Source organism: Melospiza georgiana, chromosome 3, assembly GCF_028018845.1.
Source record: "Melospiza georgiana isolate bMelGeo1 chromosome 3, bMelGeo1.pri, whole genome shotgun sequence".
Taxonomy (NCBI): domain Eukaryota; kingdom Metazoa; phylum Chordata; class Aves; order Passeriformes; family Passerellidae; genus Melospiza; species Melospiza georgiana.
Genome location: NC_080432.1, coordinates 757,545 through 776,123, shown reverse-complemented (window position 1 = coordinate 776,123; position 18,579 = coordinate 757,545). Strand labels below are relative to the sequence as shown.

At 61.2% G+C, this 18,579-nt stretch overlaps 1 protein-coding gene across 2 annotated transcripts; it reads left to right on the top strand.

Moving 5' to 3' along the window:
- Positions 1-1,003: 1,003 nt before the first annotated feature.
- KIF3C (kinesin family member 3C) lies at positions 1,004-18,579 on the top strand. Of its 2 annotated transcripts, none has more exons than XM_058021669.1 (8): positions 1,004-2,425; positions 9,681-9,782; positions 10,715-10,837; positions 10,917-11,035; positions 12,903-13,019; positions 14,950-15,058; positions 16,276-16,454; positions 18,094-18,579. In XM_058021669.1, exons 1-8 carry the CDS (start codon positions 1,013-1,015, stop codon positions 18,185-18,187), a joined length of 2,256 nt encoding a protein of 751 aa, XP_057877652.1. In that variant the 5' UTR covers positions 1,004-1,012; the 3' UTR covers positions 18,188-18,579. The 2 variants fall into 2 exon arrangements, with proteins under 2 accessions (XP_057877652.1, XP_057877651.1); XM_058021668.1 differs by having other exon boundaries at positions 18,052-18,579.

Genomic DNA, 18,579 nt, shown 5'->3' with positions numbered 1-18,579 from the left:
CACCGGAGCCCAGCCCTGCATCCTTCATCCCACATCCCAGTCCTGCATTCCAGTGCAGCATCCAGTCCTACATTCCAATCCTTTGTCCTACATCCCGATCCTGTATCCTTCATCCCATATCCCAGTCCTGCATCCTGCATGCCAATCCTGCATTTGTGATCCAATATCCCAATCCTGCATCCCAGTTCTGCATCCCAGCACTGCCTGACAGACCTGTATTCTTCATCCCACATCCCAGTCCTGCATTCCAGTGCAGCATCCCAGTCCTGCATTCCAATCCTTTGTCCTACATTCCGATCCTGTATCCTTCATCCCATATCCCAGTCCTGCATCCTGCATGCCATCCCTGCATTTGTGATCCCATATCCCGATCCTGCATTCTGTACCCTGCATCCTAATCCTGCATCCCACACACTGCCCGGCAGACCCGTATCCTTCATCCTACATCCCAATCCCGCATTCCAACGCCGTATCCTTCTTCCCACATCCCAGTCCCGCATTCCAACGCCGCATCCCAATCCCACAAGCCGGTTGTGCATTCCAATGCGGCGTCCCAGTCCCGCATCCCTCATTCCCCACGCCAGTGCTGCCCCTGATCCCGCATCCCGCACCCCGGGCTCGGCACAAAGGCCGCACTACAGCTCCCGGCGTGCCCGGGGGGGCCGGCGCCGCTCCCGCCCGCGCCTGCGGGTGCTCGGCCGCGGGAGCGCGCTCGGGGGGCGCGGGCGCGGCCGCGGGAGCGCGCACCAATCGCGGCGCGGCCGCGCCCCGCCCCGGCCCGCCCCGGCCGCCCCATCCCCGCACCGGGCGGGGCGCAGCGGCCGCGCTGCCATGAGCGAGCGCCCGGCGGGGCCGCCCCGCCGCGCCCCGGCCGCCCGCGCCCCCCGCCCCGGCCGCGCCCGCTCCGCCCCGGCCCCGGCCCCGGCCCCGGCCTCGGCCCCGGGGATGCCGCGGGGGCGGCGCGGCTGAGCCCCCCAGCCCCGCTGCGCCGCCGGCCCCGCCCGCCGCCGCCATGGCCGGTAAGCCCCGCAGCGGCTGCGAGGCGCTCCGGGTGGTGGCCCGGTGCCGGCCCATGAGCCGGCGGGAGGAGGCGGCGGGATACGAGCGCGTCCTGGAGCTGGACGTGAAGCTGGGCCAGGTGAGCATCCGCAACCCCCGCGCCGCCCCCGGGGAGCTGCCCAAGACCTTCACCTTCGACGCCGTGTACGACGCCAGCTCCAAGCAGGCCGACCTCTACGATGAGACGGTGCGGCCGCTCATCGACTCGGTGCTGCAGGGCTTCAACGGCACCGTCTTCGCCTACGGGCAGACCGGCACCGGCAAGACCTACACCATGCAGGGCGCCTGGGCGGAGCCCGAGAAGCGCGGCATCATCCCCAGCGCCTTCGAGCACATCTTCACCCACATCTCCCGCTCGCAGAACCAGCAGTACCTGGTGAGGGCCTCGTACCTGGAGATCTACCAGGAGGAGATCAGGGACCTCCTCGCCAAGGACCAGAGCAAGAAACTGGAGCTGAAGGAGAACCCCGAGACCGGGGTGTACATCAAGGACCTCTCCTCCTTCGTGACCAAGAACGTCAAGGAGATCGAGCACGTGATGAACCTGGGCAGCCAGACGCGCTCGGTGGGCAGCACCAACATGAACGAGCACAGCTCGCGCTCGCACGCCATCTTCCTCATCACCATCGAGTGCAGCGAGACAGGGCCGGACGGCGAGGAGCACATCCGCGTGGGCAAGCTCAACCTCGTGGACCTGGCCGGCAGCGAGCGCCAGAACAAAATGGGGGCCCAGGGAGAGCGCCCCAAGGAGGCCTCCAAGATCAACCTCTCCCTCTCGGCCCTGGGCAACGTCATCTCGGCGCTGGTGGACGGGCGGAGCACGCACATCCCCTACCGGGACTCCAAGCTCACCCGCCTGCTGCAGGACTCCCTCGGCGGCAACGCCAAGACAATCATGGTGGCCACCTTGGGCCCGGCCTCGCACAGCTACGACGAGAGCCTCTCCACCCTCAGGTTCGCCAACAGGGCCAAGAACATCAAGAACAAGCCGCGGGTGAACGAGGACCCCAAGGACACCTTGCTGCGGGAGTTCCAGGAGGAGATCGTGCGGCTGAAAGCCCAGCTGGAGAAACGCGGGATGCTGGGCAAGAAGAGGAGGAGGAGCAGCCGGAGGAAGAAAGCGGTGGATGGAGAGGGCACCGTGGACAATGAAGGGGAGGATGAGAATGAGGATGGCCTGGAGAAGACCATGGAGAATTACTTGAAGGAGCAGAAGGAGAGGCTGGAAGAGGAGAAAGCCGCTATCCAGGATGACCACAGCCTGGTGAGTGAGGAGAAGCAGAAGCTGCTCCAGGAGAAGGAGAAGATGATTGAGGACCTGCGGAAGGAGCAGGAGGCCACGGAGCTGCTGGCCATCAAGTACAAGGTTCGTGTTGCCTGGCATGGTGACAAACGGGGCCAGGGTGCCTGCTGTGCCCCCAGCCCCTGGTGTGGATGGGAATGGACCCCAAGCAGGGAGCCTGAGGGAGGTGCCCGCCCTCCCAAGTGAGGTGACCAGGCAGGGTCCCCAAGGGCAGCCCTGGGCTCTGGTGTGGGGCTGGGCTGGGGTGGCCCTCAGACCTGCGTGGGGACGCTGTGGGACCTGCAGGGAGTGGCAGGGAAGGGCCACAGGGGAGAGGGTCACTGTGGCACGAGCGTGCTGTGCTCAGCTCTTGTCCCCTCCAGCACAACAAAGCAGCTGTGTGGGCAGGGAGTGAGGAGAGTGATGCTGCAGATTCGTCCCTGGTGGCCTCGGGAGCGAGCCCGGGGCTGGGCTGGGGACACGGGGCACCTGCCCCCAGTTCTGAACAGCCCCTGGCTCCCAGTGGGCTCTGTGGGGATGGGCAGGGCCTGGCAGCCCTGCAGGGACCCCCGTCCCCCTCCCCACCCCAAGCCAGAGCAGGGTGCATGGGGGCACTGCTGCTGGCTCAGGGGTGCTCAGGGGTTTGGTGCTGAGGGTGAGAGGGGCCACAGCAGCCCCAGCTGGGCCGGGGTCTGGGGCTGCACCTCCCCCTGCCCCAGCCCTGCTCCTGTCCCCACTGAGCTGGGGGGTCCTGGCCTCTCCTCCCTGCCCATGGTGGCCGTGGGGCTGGCATCCCCAGTGGGGAGGGAGCCCCCTGACCCTTGGCATCACACTCAGCACGGCCCCACTGGCCCAGATGCAGGGACTGGGCTGGAGCCCAGGCAGGGAGGGACCCTCTGGGGTGGGACATGCCCAGGGTGCCAGGGCTGGCCAGGGGTCTGGACCCTCTCCCATGGCCAGGGTGGTGTTTATTGCAGCCCCAGGGACACATGGCCGTGCCCAGGGATGCGTGATTGTCCCCAGGGTGGTGTTTTGGCCATGCCCAGGGCTGCGTGATTGTGCCCAGGGATGTGTGGTTGTGCCCAGGGATGTGTGATCATGCCCAGGGTGGTGTTTTGGCCATGCCCAGGGATGTGTGGCTGTGCCCGGGGATGTGTGGTTGTGCCCAGGGATGTGTGGTGGTGCCCAGGGATGTGTGATTGTCCCCAGGGTGGTGTTTTGGCCATGCCCAGGGATGTGTGATTGTGCCCAGGGATGTGTGATCATGCCCAGGGTGGTGTTTTGGCCGTGCCCAGGGATGTGTGGTTGTGCCCAGGGATGTGTGGTTCTGCCCAGGGATGTGTGGTGGTGCCCAGGGATGTGTGGTTGTGCCCAGGGTGGTGTTTTGGCCGTGCCCAGGGATGTGTGATTGTTCCCAGGGATGTGTGGTGGTGCCCAGGGATGTATGGTTGTGCCCAGGGTGGTGTTTTGGCCGTGCCCAGGGATGTGTGATTGTGCCCAGGGATGTGTGATCATGCCCAGGGTGGTGTTTTGGCTGTGCCCAGGGATGTGTGGCTGTGCCCAGGGATGTGTGGTTGTGCCCAGGGATGTGTGGTGGTGCCCAGGGATGCATGGTTGTGCCCAGGGTGGTGTTTTGGCCGTGCCCAGGGATGTGTGGTTGTGCCCAGGGATATGTGATTGTTCCCAGGGATGTGTGGTTGTGCCCAGGGATGTGTGATCGTGCCCAGGGTGGTGTTTTGGCTGTGCCCAGGAATGTGTTTGTGCCCAGGGATGTGTGGTTGTGCCCAGGGATGTGTGGCCATGCCCAGGGATGTGTGCCCATGCCTGGATGCCTGCACACAGAGCGTGGGATCGCACTGGGACGTGCCCCTGGGGCAGAGCCGTGGGCTGCTGGCTGGCACGGCGGGTATCCCGTGACCAGTGTCCCGTGCCAAGTGTCCTGGCACAGCAGGATGCCTGGCACAGGCACAGGGGTCTCTGCAGCCATGCCCTGTCGCAGTGGGGTGCAGGCTGTGGGGTGCAGGCTGGCTGGGCTGGCAGCTGTCCTGCCCAGTGTCCCTGTGTGGCTCAGCAGGGCTGGCTCAGGGCCACCGTGTGTCCTGGAACTGCTGAGTAACCAGGCAGGGCTGGAGGAGAGGTGACACCGTGTCCCTTGTGGTGGCCTCTGGGGCTGCTCTGCCCACGGGGACCCTCTGGCCATGGGGGTACAGCACAGTGACAGCAGAGAGGTGTCACCTCAGTGAGCACCAAGGGGCACGGCCTCCTGTGGCACTCACCCCAATGGGCGCTGCAGGGACACTGGGTGGCCTCGGGGTGCTCCTGGGCAGCTTTGCCACACCGTGGGGCTGGGCAAGGAGCCCCTGGCTCTGTGATGACCGTGGCAAAGACAGCTGAGGTGACAGGGGGACACGGGGTGCCCCCCCACACCCACGGGTGACACGCTGCACCCTGTGTTATTGTCACACTCGTGGGTGTGGGCTCTGCCTCTGCCACCCAGCTGGGACATGTGGGACACGGAGCTCGGAGGGATGGGGTCAGCCTGCCCCAGCAGATGTGATTGTGGGGGCCCAGATGTGCATTGGGCACCCAGATATGCTCCTGGGTGCCTTTTTGTGCTCCTGGGTGCCCAGATGTGCTCCTGGGTGCCCTTATGTGCTCTGGGTGCCCCTATGTGCTCCTGGGTGCCCAGCTGTGCTCTGGGTGCCCACCTGTGTGCCCAGGCAGAGGGGCTGTGCCACAGAGGAGCTGCCTATGGGCTGTGGGTGTTGCCAAGGGCTGTGCCAGGGGCTGAGGCCGAGGTCAGCGGGAGGGAAAGTGCTGGGAAGTTCTTTGGGTGCCGGAAATGAGTTCCTGGGAGAGGCTTAGTGCCAAAGGAGATTGGGAGCCTCTTCCTTAGGGGGAATAAATGCCCTGGCAGGGAGGAGGAAACAGTGGCACTGAGAAACCTCTTAATGTGCCAGGGGTGGTGTCAGCCCTGTGGGAGGGGGGCTGGCTGGGGACCCACGGCTTTGGGGGTGTCCCCTGGGTTCCCCCAGAACCCACAATGCACCCCCTGGAGCTGGAAGGGGAAAAATGGGGGGAAACCCATGGAAACAGAGCCTTGCCCCAGGCAGGTTGGCCTCTGGTTTGCCAGAGCCCTCACTCTGGGCACAGCACCCCCATGGAGACCCCTGCCCAGGGACATGTGACAGCAGCACCATGACCACTGTGTGGCCCCCAGAGCTGGCACCACCCTTGGGGTGGCCTGGTGGCCCCTCTGTCCCTCAGTGGCCATGGCAGTGGGGAGGGGGCCAGGCCCTGTGAGGAGCAGGGCCCTGGATCTGGGGGGACAGAGGGACACAAGGGCAGGTGCCCCGGGGTGAGGGTGGCCCCGTGCTGGTGGCAGAGGGGACATTGCAGAGATGGCCACGTGCTGGTGGCAGAGGGGACATTGCAGAGACGGTGGCTGAGCTGTCTCTGTGGCTGGGACAGTGATTTTTGAAGCTGTGTGAGGTGTCCTGGGGACATCTGGGTCTGTCCCTGCTGACACCCCTGAGGTGCAGCCGTGGGGGCACAGGGTGTCCCTCCATTTGTCCCTCATGGACACCCTGACACGGGAGCCGGGCTGTAGGGCACGGATACACACACGTGGTGTGCACACAGACACACAAATACACACGCAGTGTGCACATGGACACACACAGAGACATTGTGCACACACACAGTGTGCACACAGACACACAGTGTGCACACACACAGACGCACACACATACACACAGTGTGCATATGGACACACAGTGTGCACACACACAGTGTGCACACACACGGACACACACACATACAAACAGTGTGCACATGGACACGCACAGAGACATTGTGCACACACACAGTCTGCACACAGACACACAGTGTGCACACACGGACACACACACACATACACACAGTGTGCACATGGACACACACACAGTCTGCACACAGACACACAGTGTGCACACACACAGACACACACACATACACACAGTGTGCATATGGACACACACAGTGTGCACATAGACAGTCTGCACACACAGAGACACACACACATACAAACAGTGTGCACATGGGCACACACAGTGTGCACATAGACAGTGTGCACACACACACACAGACACACACACATACAAACAGTGTGCATATGGACACACACAGAGTGTGCACATAGACAGTGTGCACACACACAAACACACGCATACACACAGTGTGCACATGGACACACACAGAGTGTGCACATAGACAGTGTGCACACACAGAGACACACACACATACACACAGTGTGCACATGGACACACACACAGTGTGCACACACAGTCTGCACATAGACAGTGTGCACACACACAGACACACACACACATACACACAGTGTGCACATGGACACACACACAGTGTGCACACACACAGTCTGCACATAGACAGTGTGCACACACACAGACACACACACATACACACAGTGTGCATATGGACACACACAGAGTGTGCACATAGACAGTGTGCACACACAGAGACACACACACACATACACACAGTGTGCACATGGGCACACACACAGTGTGCACACACAGTCTGCATATAGACAGTGTGCACACACAGACACACACACACATACACACAGTGTGCACACACACACACACAGATACACACAGTGTGCACACACAGTCTGCACACACACAGTGTGCACACACACAGACACACACACATACAGTGTGCACACACACACTGTGTGAACATAGACACACAGAGTGTGCACACACACAGTGTGTACACAGACACACCGAGTGTGAACACACAGGTGCACACACATACACACCCTGTGTGCACAAACAGTGTGAACATACACACACACACACAGTGTGCACATATATACACACAGAGTGTGCACATAAACACAAGTACACAGTGTGCTCACACACACACACACACACAGACACAGTGGGGACATACACAGACACACAGTGTGCACATAGACACAAATACACAGAGTGCACACACATAGACACACACATGGTGTACACACACAGTGTGCTCACACACACACACACAGACACAGTGTGGACATACACAGACACACAGTGTGCACATAGACACAAATACACACACAGCATGCACACAGACACACACAGTGTGCACATACACATGGTTGCCCACACACATGGTGCACACACAGAAACATTGCACACACACACAGTCTGCACATAGACACAAATAGAGTGCACACACACAGACACACACATGGTGTACACACACACAAGTGCACACACACAGTGTGCACATACATACACACAGTGTGCACACACACAAGCGTGCACGTACACAGTCTGCACATACACACAATGTGCATATGCAGTTGTACACACACATATACACACACATGCACACACACGTGATATGCAGATACACAGTATGCACACACACACACTGTGTGCATACACACAAACACACGCATGATGCACACACACAGTGTGCACATACACACAGACACACACAGAGTGCACACACACAGATAGTGGGCACATACACACACAGTGTGCACATACACAGAGTGCACACACACACACACACACATGGTGTGTAGATACACAGTGTGCACACACACACAGTGTGCACACACATACATGGTGTGCACATACATACAGAGTGTGCATGTACACATAGACACAGCGTGCATACACACAAATACACACACATGGTGCACACACACACGGTGTGCACATACACACACACATGGAGTGTGTGCACATACACATAGACTCAGTGCACACACACAAATGTACACACACGGTGTGCACATGCACACAGTGCACACACACACACACACACACACATACACAGTGTGCATGTACACACACACACACAAACATGGTGTGCACAGACACCCGGTGCTCCCACACGTACCCGTGTGTGTGTGAACGTGTTCAGCCTGGCTTGCACAGCCCCTGGGTGTGTATTTCAGTGTTTGTTAACTTCTGTGTGCACAGCCCCTGGGTGTGTTTATGTGTGTGCATTTATGTGTGCATTTATGTGTGCACAGCCCCTGCATGTATGTTTATGTATGTTTGTATGTGTTTATTTGTGATTTTGTGTGTATTTATGTGTGTGCACAGCCCCATTTTGGTGTGTATTTGTATGTATTTGTGTACGTTTATGTGTGTGTTTGTGCATTTCTGTGTGCCGGCCCGGTGGGGCGGGGTCCAGCCCACAGCTGCTGCCCATCCCATGCCATCCCATCCCATCCCATCCCATCCCATCCCATCCCATCCCATCCCATCCCACCCCATCCCATCCCATCCCATCCCATCCCATCCCATCCCATCCCATCCCATCCCATCCCATCCCATCCCATCCCATCCCATCCCACCCCATCCCATCCCACCCCATCCCATCCCATCCCATCCCATCCCATCCCATCCCATCCCATCCCATCCCATCCCATCCCATCCCATCCCATCCCATCCCATCCCATCCCATCCCAGCCCATCCCATCCCATCCCATCCCATCCCATCCCACCCCATCCCACCCCATCCCATCCCATCCCATCCCATCCCAGCCCATCCCATCCCATCCCATCCCATCCCAGCCCATCCCTGCAGTGCCAGCTGTGCCAGGGCAGCCCTTTCCAGGTGGGAATTGTTCCCATGTCCAATCCAATCCTGCCCAGCCTCCTCCCCATCAGCAGGGATCCGAGCAGAGGGGCCCTGAATGCTCCCACATCCCTGAGAGCAGGGCAGGGGACAGGGATCAGGGCTGGGGACAGGGGTCAGGGATAGGCTCAGGGATCAGGGATGGGGACAGGGGTCAGGGATGGGACAGGGGTCAGGGGACAGGGATCAGAGATCATGGATCAGGGCTGGAGACAGGGATCAAGGATGGGAGCAGGGATGAGAACAGGGATCAGGGATGGGGGTGACCATTAGGGATTAGGGATGGGCATGGGGACAGGGATCAGGGATCAGGGATGGGGACACAGATCAGGGATGGGGACAGGGATCAGGGCTGGGGACAGCGATCAGGGGTGAGGACAGGGATCAGAGATGGGGGTGACCACCAGGGATCAGGGCTGGGGACAGGGAGCAGGGATGGGGACAGGGATGAGGGATCAGGGATGGGAGCAGGGATGAGAACAGGGATCAGGGCTGGGGACAGGGATCAGGGATGGGGACAGGGATCAGGGATGGGGACAGGGGTCAGGGATAGGCTCAGGGATCAGGGCTGGGGACAGGGATCAGGGCTGGGGGTCACACCCAGTGAGGGTGGCATGGGGCAAAGCCCCCGGGCAGGGGTGGGGATGGCAGCCCTGACCCCCTGCCCTGTCCCTGTCCCCTGCAGGCCATGGAGAGCAAGCTGCTGATCGGGGGCAGGACCATCGTGGACCACACCAACGAGCAGCAGAAGATGCTGGAGCTGAGGCGGCAGGAGATCGCTGAGCAGGTACCAGGGGGGTGACAGGGATGTCCTGGTCTGTCCTGGTCTGTCCTGGAGCTGTCCTGGGGGTGACAGAGCTGTCCTGGGGTGTCCTGGGGTGTCCTGGGGCTGTCCTGGGCTGTCCTGGAGCTGTCCAGAGCTGTCCTGGGCTGTCCTGGGGGTGTCCTGGGGCTGTCCTGGTGTGTCCTGGGCTGTCCTGGGGGTGACAGAGCTGTCCTGGAGTGTCCTGGGGGTGTCCTGGGGCTGTCCTGGGGCTGTCCTGGGCTGTCCTGGAGTGTCCTGGGGCTGTCCTGGGCTATCCAGAGCTGTCCTGGGTGTGTCCTGGGTGTGTCCTGGGTGTGTCCAGAGCTGTCCTGGGCTGTCCTGGGACTGTCCTGGTCTGTCCTGGGCCTGTCCTGGGGCTGTCCAGAGCTGTCCAGGGCTGTCCAGGGCTGTCCTGGGGCTGTCCAGAGCTGTCCAGAGCTGTCCTGGGCTGTCCTGGTCTGTCCTGGGGCTGTCCTGGGCTGTCCAGAGCTGTCCAGGGCTGTCCTGGGTCTGTCCAGGGGTGTCCTGGTCTGTCCTGGGGGTGTCCTGGTCTGTCCTGGGCTATCCAGAGCTGTCCTGGGCTGTCCTGGGCTGTCCTGGGTGTGTCCAGAGCTGTCCTGGGCTGTCCTGGGCTATCCAGAGCTGTCCTGGGCTGTCCTGGTGTGTCCTGGGCTGTCCTGGTGTGTCCTGGGCTGTCCTGGTCTGTCCTGGGCTCTCCTGGGGCTGTCCAGAGCTGTCCTGGGCTGTCCTGGGCTGTCCTGGGCTATCCAGAGCTGTCCAGGGCTGTCCAGGGCTATCCAGAGCTGTCCAGAGCTGTCCTGGGCCTGTCCTGGGGCTGTCCAGAGCTGTCCAGGGCTGTCCTGCTGTGTCCTCCCCGTCCCCATGCCCGTCCCAGCCACGTCCCTGCCCCGCAGAAACGCCGGGAGCGGGAGATGCAGCAGGAGATGCTGCTGAGGGACGAGGAGACCATGGAGCTGCGCGAGACCTACACGTCCCTGCAGCAGGAGGTGGAGATCAAAACCAAGAAGCTGAAGAAGGTGAGAACATGGCAGGTGGGGACAGGGAGCGGGAGGCCCCTCCCTGGGCCCGGGGCTGAGGTGCTGTGTCCCCTGCCAGCTCTATGCCAAGCTGCAGGCCGTGAAGGCCGAGATCCAGGACCAGCACGACGAGTACATCCGCGTGCGCCAGGACCTGGAGGAGGCCCAGAACGAGCAGACCCGGGAGCTGAAGCTCAAGTAGGTGTTGGGGTGCTGGTCAGGGCCTCGGTGGGGGCTCCTGGACCTGGTGGTCATGGAGAAATGGGTGTGCAGAGCAGGTTTGGGGTGCTCAGAGCAGAGATGGGGGCTCAGAGCAGGATTTGGGGGCTCAGAGCAGGGTTGGGGTGCTCAGAGCAAGGTTGGGGGGCTCAGAACAGGGTTGGGGGGCTCAGAGCAGGATTTGGGGGCTCAGAGCAGGATTTGGGGGCTCAGAGCAGAGATGGGGGGCTCAGAGCAGAGATGGGGGGCTCAGAGCAGAGTTGGGGGGCTCAGAGCAGGGCTGAGGGGCTCAGAGCAGAGATGGGGGCTCAGAGCAGGATTGGGGTGTTCAGAGCAAGGTTGGGGGGCTCAGAGCAGAGATGGGGGCTCAGAGCAGGATTTGGGGGCTCAGAGCAGAGATGGGGAGCTCAGAGCAGGGTTGGGGGGCTCAGAGCAGGGTTGGGGTGCTCAAAGTAGGGTTGGGGGATTCAGAGCAGGGCTGGGGAGCTCAGAGCAGGGTTGGGGGGCTCAGAGCAGGATTTGGGGGCTCAGAGCAGGGTTGGGGTGCTCAGAGCAGGGTTGGGGGGCTCAGAGCAGGGTTGGGGGGCTCAGAGGCTCAGAGTGGGTGCAGAACTGGAGGGATTGACCTCACCCAGAGACAGGGACAGCTGAGCCCTGCCCAGGTGTCAGAGGTGGCACAAGCTGTGACTGCTCTGGCCACCACAGTGTCCTTGGAGGGACAGCAGCTCTGGGGACTCGGGGTGGCCCCATCTCCCTGGAGCTCCTGGCTCTCTCCTGGCAGAGTTTTCCCCTCCTGGCTCCCTCCTGGCAGAGTTTTCCCCTCCTGGCTCCCTCCTGGCAGAGTTTTCCCCTCCTGGCTCCCTCCTGGCAGAGTTTTCCCTCCCTGGAGCCTCTCTCAGCTGCCGCTCTGCTGCCCCCGGGGTTTGTTCTCACTTCAAACACTCCTCTCTCTCTCTCAGCTCTGTAACCCCCCAGCTATTTACAAGCACTGCAGGGTGAAACAATCTCACTACAAACTGAGTTTCCTCTCCAGCTTTGCCCCTTCTCTCCACCACAGCTCCCTGATGCAGCTCCTTGCCTGTGCCCGTGTTCTCAGGGGTTCTTGGATAAGGGCAGAGACGAGGATTTGACTCCGTGTTCCAGAAGGCTGATTTATTATTTTATGATACATATTGCATTAAAACTACACTACAAGAATAGAAGAAAGGATTTCATCAGAAGGCTGGCTAAGAATAGAATAGAAAAGAATGATAACAAAGGTTTGTGGCTCGGGCTCTGTGTCTAAGCCAGCTGGCTGTGATTGGCCATTAATTAGAAACAACTACATGAAACCAATCACAGATGCAGCTGTTGCATTCCACAGCAGCAGATAACCATTGTTTACATTTTGTTCCTGAGGCCTCTCAGCTTCTCAGGAGGAAAAATCCTGAAGAAAGGATTTTTCATAAAAGATGTCTGCGACACTTGCCTTAAAACAGTTTTTGACAGCTGCTCCACTTGCCCAAAAACCACAGGAGAAAAGATTCCCCCTGGGGTCCCTTGGCGTTGCTGAGCTTCCCTTGATTTTCAGGCTGGGCAGTGGGAGCAGGCGTGGCAGGAGAGGAGGGAAAGGTCCTGGTGCTGCCTGGAGCCCCAGAGCTCCCCTGGTTCTCTCTGATGCCCGTCCTCTCCTGCCTCTCCCTTTCCACGGCTGCGTCTGCTCCTCCAGCCTCTCCCCTCCATCACATTCCCATCCTCCGGATGTTTCTGTGTCTCCTTCTCTTGCTGCCTTTCCCCTCCCTCTGTGCCTGCTTTCTGTCTCCTGTCATTTAACCCCTTCCTCTCCTGCTCCTGCTCCGTCCCTCAGGTATTTGATCATCGAGAATTTCATCCCTCCCGAGGAGAAGAACAAGATCATGAACCGCCTGTACTTCGATGGCGACGAGGAGCAGTGGAAATTCCAGCCGCTGGTTCCTGCTGGAGGGTGCGTCCCTGTGTCCTTGTGTCCCTGTGTCCTTGTGTCCCTGTGGCCCTGTCCCTGTGGCCCTGTCCTTGTGTCCCTGTGTCCCTATCCCTGTCCCCGTGTCCTTGTGTCCCTGTCCCTGTGGCCCTGTCCTTGTGTCCCTGTGTCCCTGTGGCCCTGTCCCTGTGTCCCTGTCCCTGTGGCCCTGTCCCTGTGTCCCTGTGGCCCTGTGTCCCTGTGTCCCTGTGTCCCTGTGGCCCTGTCCCTTTCCCTGTGGCCCTGTCCCTGTCCTTGTGTCCCTGTGTCCCTATCCCTGTCCCTGTGTCCCTCTGTCCCTGTCCCTGTCCCTGTGGCCCTGTCCTTGTCCCTGTCCCTGTGTCCCTGTCCCTTTCCCTGTGGCCCTGTCCTTGTGTCCCTGTGGCCCTGTCCTTGTCCCTGTGGCCCTGTCCCTGTGGCCCTGTGGCCCTTTCCTTGTCCCTGTGTCCCTATCCCTGTCCCTGTCCCTGTGGCCCTGTGGCCCTGTGGCCCTTTCCTTGTCCCTGTGTCCCTATCCCTGTCCCCAGGGTATGTCCCTGTGTCCCTGTGTCCCTCTGTCCCTGTCCCCAGGGCACAGTCCCTGTGTCCCTGTCCCCAGGGTACATTCCCTGTCCCTGTGTCCCTGTCCTCAGGGTACAGTCCCTGTGTCCCCATCCCTGTCTCAAGGCCACAGTCACTGTGTCCCTGTCCCTATCCTTGTCCCCAGGGTGCAGTCCCTGTGTCCCCATCCCTGTCCCCAGAATACAGTCCCTGTCCCCAGGGTACAGTCCTTGTGTCCATGTCCCTGTGTCCCCATTCCTCTACCCAGGGCACAGTCCCTGTGTCCCTGTCCCCAGGGTATGTCCCTGTGTCCCTGTGTCCCTCTGTCCCTGTCCCTGGGGCACAGTCCCTGTGTCCCTGTCCCTGCCAATACCCCAGGGCAGGGTGACTCCTGTAGGTGCCCATGGGTGTGAATCCCCCCAAGCCCACCCTCAGTGTGAATCCCCCCGAGCCCAGCCCTCAGTGTGAATCCCCCCAAGCCCACCCTCAGTGTGAATCCCCCCAAGCCCACCCCTCAGTGTGAATCCCCCCAAGCCCAGCCCTCAGTGTGAATCCCCCCAAGCCCACCCTCAGTGTGAATCCCCCCAAGCCCACCCTCAGTGTGAATCCTGTCCAAGCCCACCCCTCAGTGTGAATCCCCCTGAGCCCACCCCTCAGTGTGAATCCTGTCCAAGCCCACCCTCAGTGTGAATCCCCCCAAGCCCACCCTCAGTGTGAATCCTGTCCAAGCCCATCCCTCAGTGTGAATCCCCCCAAGCCCACCCCTCAGTGTGAATCCCCCAAGCCCACCCCTCAGTGTGAATCCCCCCAAGCCCACCCCTCAGTGTGAATCCCCCCAAGCCCACCCTCAGTGTGAATCCTGTCCAAGCCCACCCCTCAGTGTGAATCCCCCTGAGCCCACCCCTCAGTGTGAATCCTGTCCAAGCCCACCCCTCAATGTGAATCCCCCCAAGCCCACCCCTCAGTGTGAATCCTGTCCAAGCCCACCCCTCAATGTGAATCACCCCAAGCCCACCCTCAGTGTGAATCCCCCCAAGCCCACCCCTCAGTGTGAATCCCCCTGAGCCCACCCCTCAGTGTGAATCCTGTCCAAGCCCACCCTCAGTGTGAATCCCCCCAAGCCCACCCCTCAGTGTGAATCCCCCTGAGCCCACCCCTCAGTGTGAATCCCCCCAAGCCCATCCCTGGTGTGAATCCTGTCCAAGCCCACCCCTCAGTGTGAATGCCCCCAAGCCCACCCTCAGTGTGAATCCTGTCCAAGCCCACCCTCAGTGTGAATCCTGTCCAAGCCCACCCCTCAGTGTGAATACCCCCAATCCCAGCCCCTCGTGGTCCCTGGGGCTCTGTTGGTCACATCCCCCTCCGTGTGCCCCAGGAGCAGCTCCCAGATGAAGCGGCGCCCAACCTCAGCCGTGGGCTACAAGAGGCCCATCAGCCACTACGCCAGGGTGGCCATGGCCAGGAGATCCCACCCCCGCTTCAGGGTATGCCGGGGACACCGGGGTGGGCAGGGGTGGGGAGGGAATGGGGTAATGGAGGGTGGGGAGGGATGGATGGATCCATGGATGGATGGATGGATGGATGGATGGATGGATGGATGGATGGAGGGAGGGATGGATGGATGGATGATGGATGGATGATGGATGGATGGATGGATGGATGGATGGATGGATGGATGGATGGATGGATGATGGATGGATGGAGGGATGGATGGATGATGGATGGATGGATGGATGGATGGATGGATGGATGGATGGATGGATGGATGATGGATGGATGGATGATGGATGGATGGATGATGGATGGATGGATGGATGGATGGATGGATGGATGGATGGATGGATAGGGATGGAAATGGATGGATGATGGATGATGGATGGATGGATGGATGGATGGATGGATGGATGGATGGATGGAGGGATGGATGTGTACGATTGTGTGGATGGTTGGGTGTATGGATGGAGGTGATTGGAGAGCTAGAGGTGGATGGATGAAGGCAATGGTGACTGGATGGATGATGGATGATGGATGGATGGATGATGGATGGATGGATGGATGGATGATGGATGGATGGATGATGGATGGATGGATGGATGGATGATGGATGGATGGATGATGGATGGATGATGGATGGATGGATGATGGATGGATGGATGGATGGATGGATGGATGGACATGGATGGATAGGGATGGAAATGGATGGATGGATGGATGGATGGATGGGTGCATGGACTTGGATGGATGTAGATGGATGTGTGGATGGAGATGTACGTATGTATGGATGAATGGATCCATCGATGGTTCCATGGATGGATCCATGGGTGTGTGGATGGATGTGTATGATTGTGTGGATGGGTGGGTAGATGGATGGAGGTTACTGGAGAGCTGGAGGTGGATGGATGGCAGATGGTGACCGGATGGGTGGAGGGATGGATAACACTGGAAGGGAAGATGGAGTAAACAAGCTCACGAGGATCTGGGAGACACCAATCCAAGCTCCCAGCTTTATCCTCCCAGCTCCAGTCCTGGAGCTCCTGGCTCTCCTGCCATTGGAGAGAACATCCCTGGGACAGGTTGGGAGAGCCTGAGCAGAGCCTTGAGCCGCCAGCCCAGTGCCAGGGCAGCCAGGAGAGGATCCCACTGCCCCGGAGCCGTGCCCTCCCCACGGTGACTCCCTCCCGTGTTGGCTGTCCCCGGGCAGGCTGAGAACATCATGTTCCTGGAGCTGGACCTGTCCCCCCCGGCCATCTTCGAGTTCGAGCGCAGCCGGGACCCCGCGGCCGAGCCGGACCCGCGGGCGCTGCACCTGGAGCGCCTGATGCACCTGGACAGCCTCCTGCAGCGGCCCGCGGCCGCCCGCGTGCGCAAATCCCGCTCCTGGTGCGTGACGGCCCCGCGGGGACACGGCTGGGACGGGGGGGGACAGGGACAGGGCTGGGGGCCACAGGGACAGGGACAGGGCTGGGACAGGGGGGCACAGGGACAGGGCTGGGACAGGGGGGGACAGGGACAGGGCTGGGGGGCACAGGGACAGGGACAGGGCTGGGGGGCACGGGGACAGGGACAGGGACAGCTGGGGGGGACAGGGACAGGGCTGGGACAGGGGGGGACAGGGACACGGCTGGGACAGGGGGGGACAGGGACAGGGCTGGGACAGGGACAGGGCTAGGGGGCACGGGGACAGGGACACGGCTGGGGGGCACGGGGACAGGGACAGGGACAGCTGGGGGGGACAGGGACAGGGCTGGGACAGGGGGGGACAGGGACACGGCTGGGGGGCACAGGGACACGGCTGGGGGGCACAGGGACACGGCTGGGGGGGACAGGGACAGGACTGGGACAGAGCGGGGGGGGACAGGGACACGGCTGGGACAGGCAGAGCTGTCCCATCGGGGCTGAGCCTGCCCGAGAATGCTGGCTGTGCTCAGACATTGGAATGCTCCTGAGGCTGTGCAGGAGGGACCTGGAGCTGCTGGAGAGAGCCCAGAGGAGCCCCAGAGCCAGGCTGGGAGAGCTGGGGGTGCTCACCTGGATGGGAGAAGGATCCAGGGAGAGCTCAGAGCCCCTGGCAGGGCCTGAAGGGGCTCCAGGAGAGCTGCAGAGGGACTGGGGACAAGGATGGAGGGACAGGAGCCAGGGAATGGCTCCCACTGCCAGAGGGCAGGGCTGGATGGGAGATTGGGAATGAGGAATTGTTCCCTGTGAGGGTGGGCAGGCCCTGGCACAGGGTGCCCACCCTGGATCCCTGGCAGTGCCCAAGGCCAGGCTGGACACCCTGGGACAGTGGGAGGTGTCCCTGCCATGGCTGGGGTGGCACTTGGATGAATTGTAAGATCTCTCCAACCCAAACCAATCCCTTATATCCCTATATCCCAGACCCAAGGTATCCTCCCACCCAGCCAGGGCTGCCCTTTGGTGCTGCCAGCGCAGCAAACGCCCAGGGAAAGGGCTGGATTGTGGGCAGGGTGGGAAGGCACGGCAGGACAGCATGCCCAGAGTGTCTGTGTGTCCCCAGGTGCCCGAGGACAGCATCCCCAGAGTGTCTCTGTGTCCCCAGGTGCCAGAGGACAGCATGCCCAGAGTGTCTGTGTGTCCCCAGGTGCCAGAGGACAGCATCCCCAGAGTGTCTCTGTGTCCCCAGGTGCCCGAGGACAGCATCCCCAGAGTGTCTGTGTGTCCCCAGGTGCCCGAGGACAGCATCCCCAGAGTGTCTCTGTGTCCCCAGGTGCCAGAGGACAGCATGCCCAGAGTGTCTCTGTGTCCCCAGGTGCCAGAGGACAGCATGCCCAGAGTGTCTGTGTGTCCCCAGGTGCCAGAGGACAGCATCCCCAGAATGTCTGTGTGTCCCCAGGTGCCAGAGGGCAGCATGCCCAGAGTGTCTCTGTGTCCCCAGGTGCCAGAGGACAGCATGCCCAGAGTGTCTCTGTGTCCCCAGGTGCCAGAGGGCAGCATGCCCAGAGTGTCTCTGTGTCCCCAGGTGCCAGAGGACAGCATGCCCAGAGTGTCTCTGTGTCCCCAGGTGCCAGACGCCGCGGTCGCTGCCGTCCTCCACCACCCACGTGTCCCTGGCATCCAGCTCCCCGTGCGCCGCCCCTCTGCCGGCCCAGGAGTGACCGCCCGGACCCTCGAACCGGACTGAGCCCCCCAGGGCCGAGGGGGCCCCACCCGCGGCCCCAGCTCGTCCTCGTCCTCAGCTACTTTGTGTGTGTGTGTGGAGACACGAACGGCCCCGGCCAGGGCGGCTGCCCCTCCCTCCTTCCCTCCCTCTCTCCCTCTCTCCCTCCCTCTCTCCCTCTCTCCTCCCCTCCATTCTCCTCCCCTCCCTCCGCCCCCCGATCCGGATCTGTCACTTTATTTATTTAACCTATTTATTTGTGGAGCGGAGGCAGGATTTGTGCTCGGACTGATGGACACTCAGGCTGGCAGTGGGCACCGTGCTGGATTTGCCCAGCTCCCAGCCCTGCCCACGCCACCTGGCACGGGGCTGGGCACGGGGACACCACCC

Excerpts from the sequence above, each read along its gene's own strand:
- KIF3C (XM_058021668.1), top strand. The coding sequence starts at position 1,013 with ATGGCCGGTAAGCCCCGCAGCGGCTGCGAGGCGCTCCGGGTGGTGGCC. Across the intron at positions 13,020-14,949 it reads CCGCTGGTTCCTGCTGGAGG|GAGCAGCTCCCAGATGAAGC; the intron begins GTGCGTCCCTGT and ends CGTGTGCCCCAG. Across the intron at positions 16,455-18,051 it reads GTGCGCAAATCCCGCTCCTG|GTGCCAGAGGACAGCATGCC; the intron begins GTGCGTGACGGC and ends CTGTGTCCCCAG.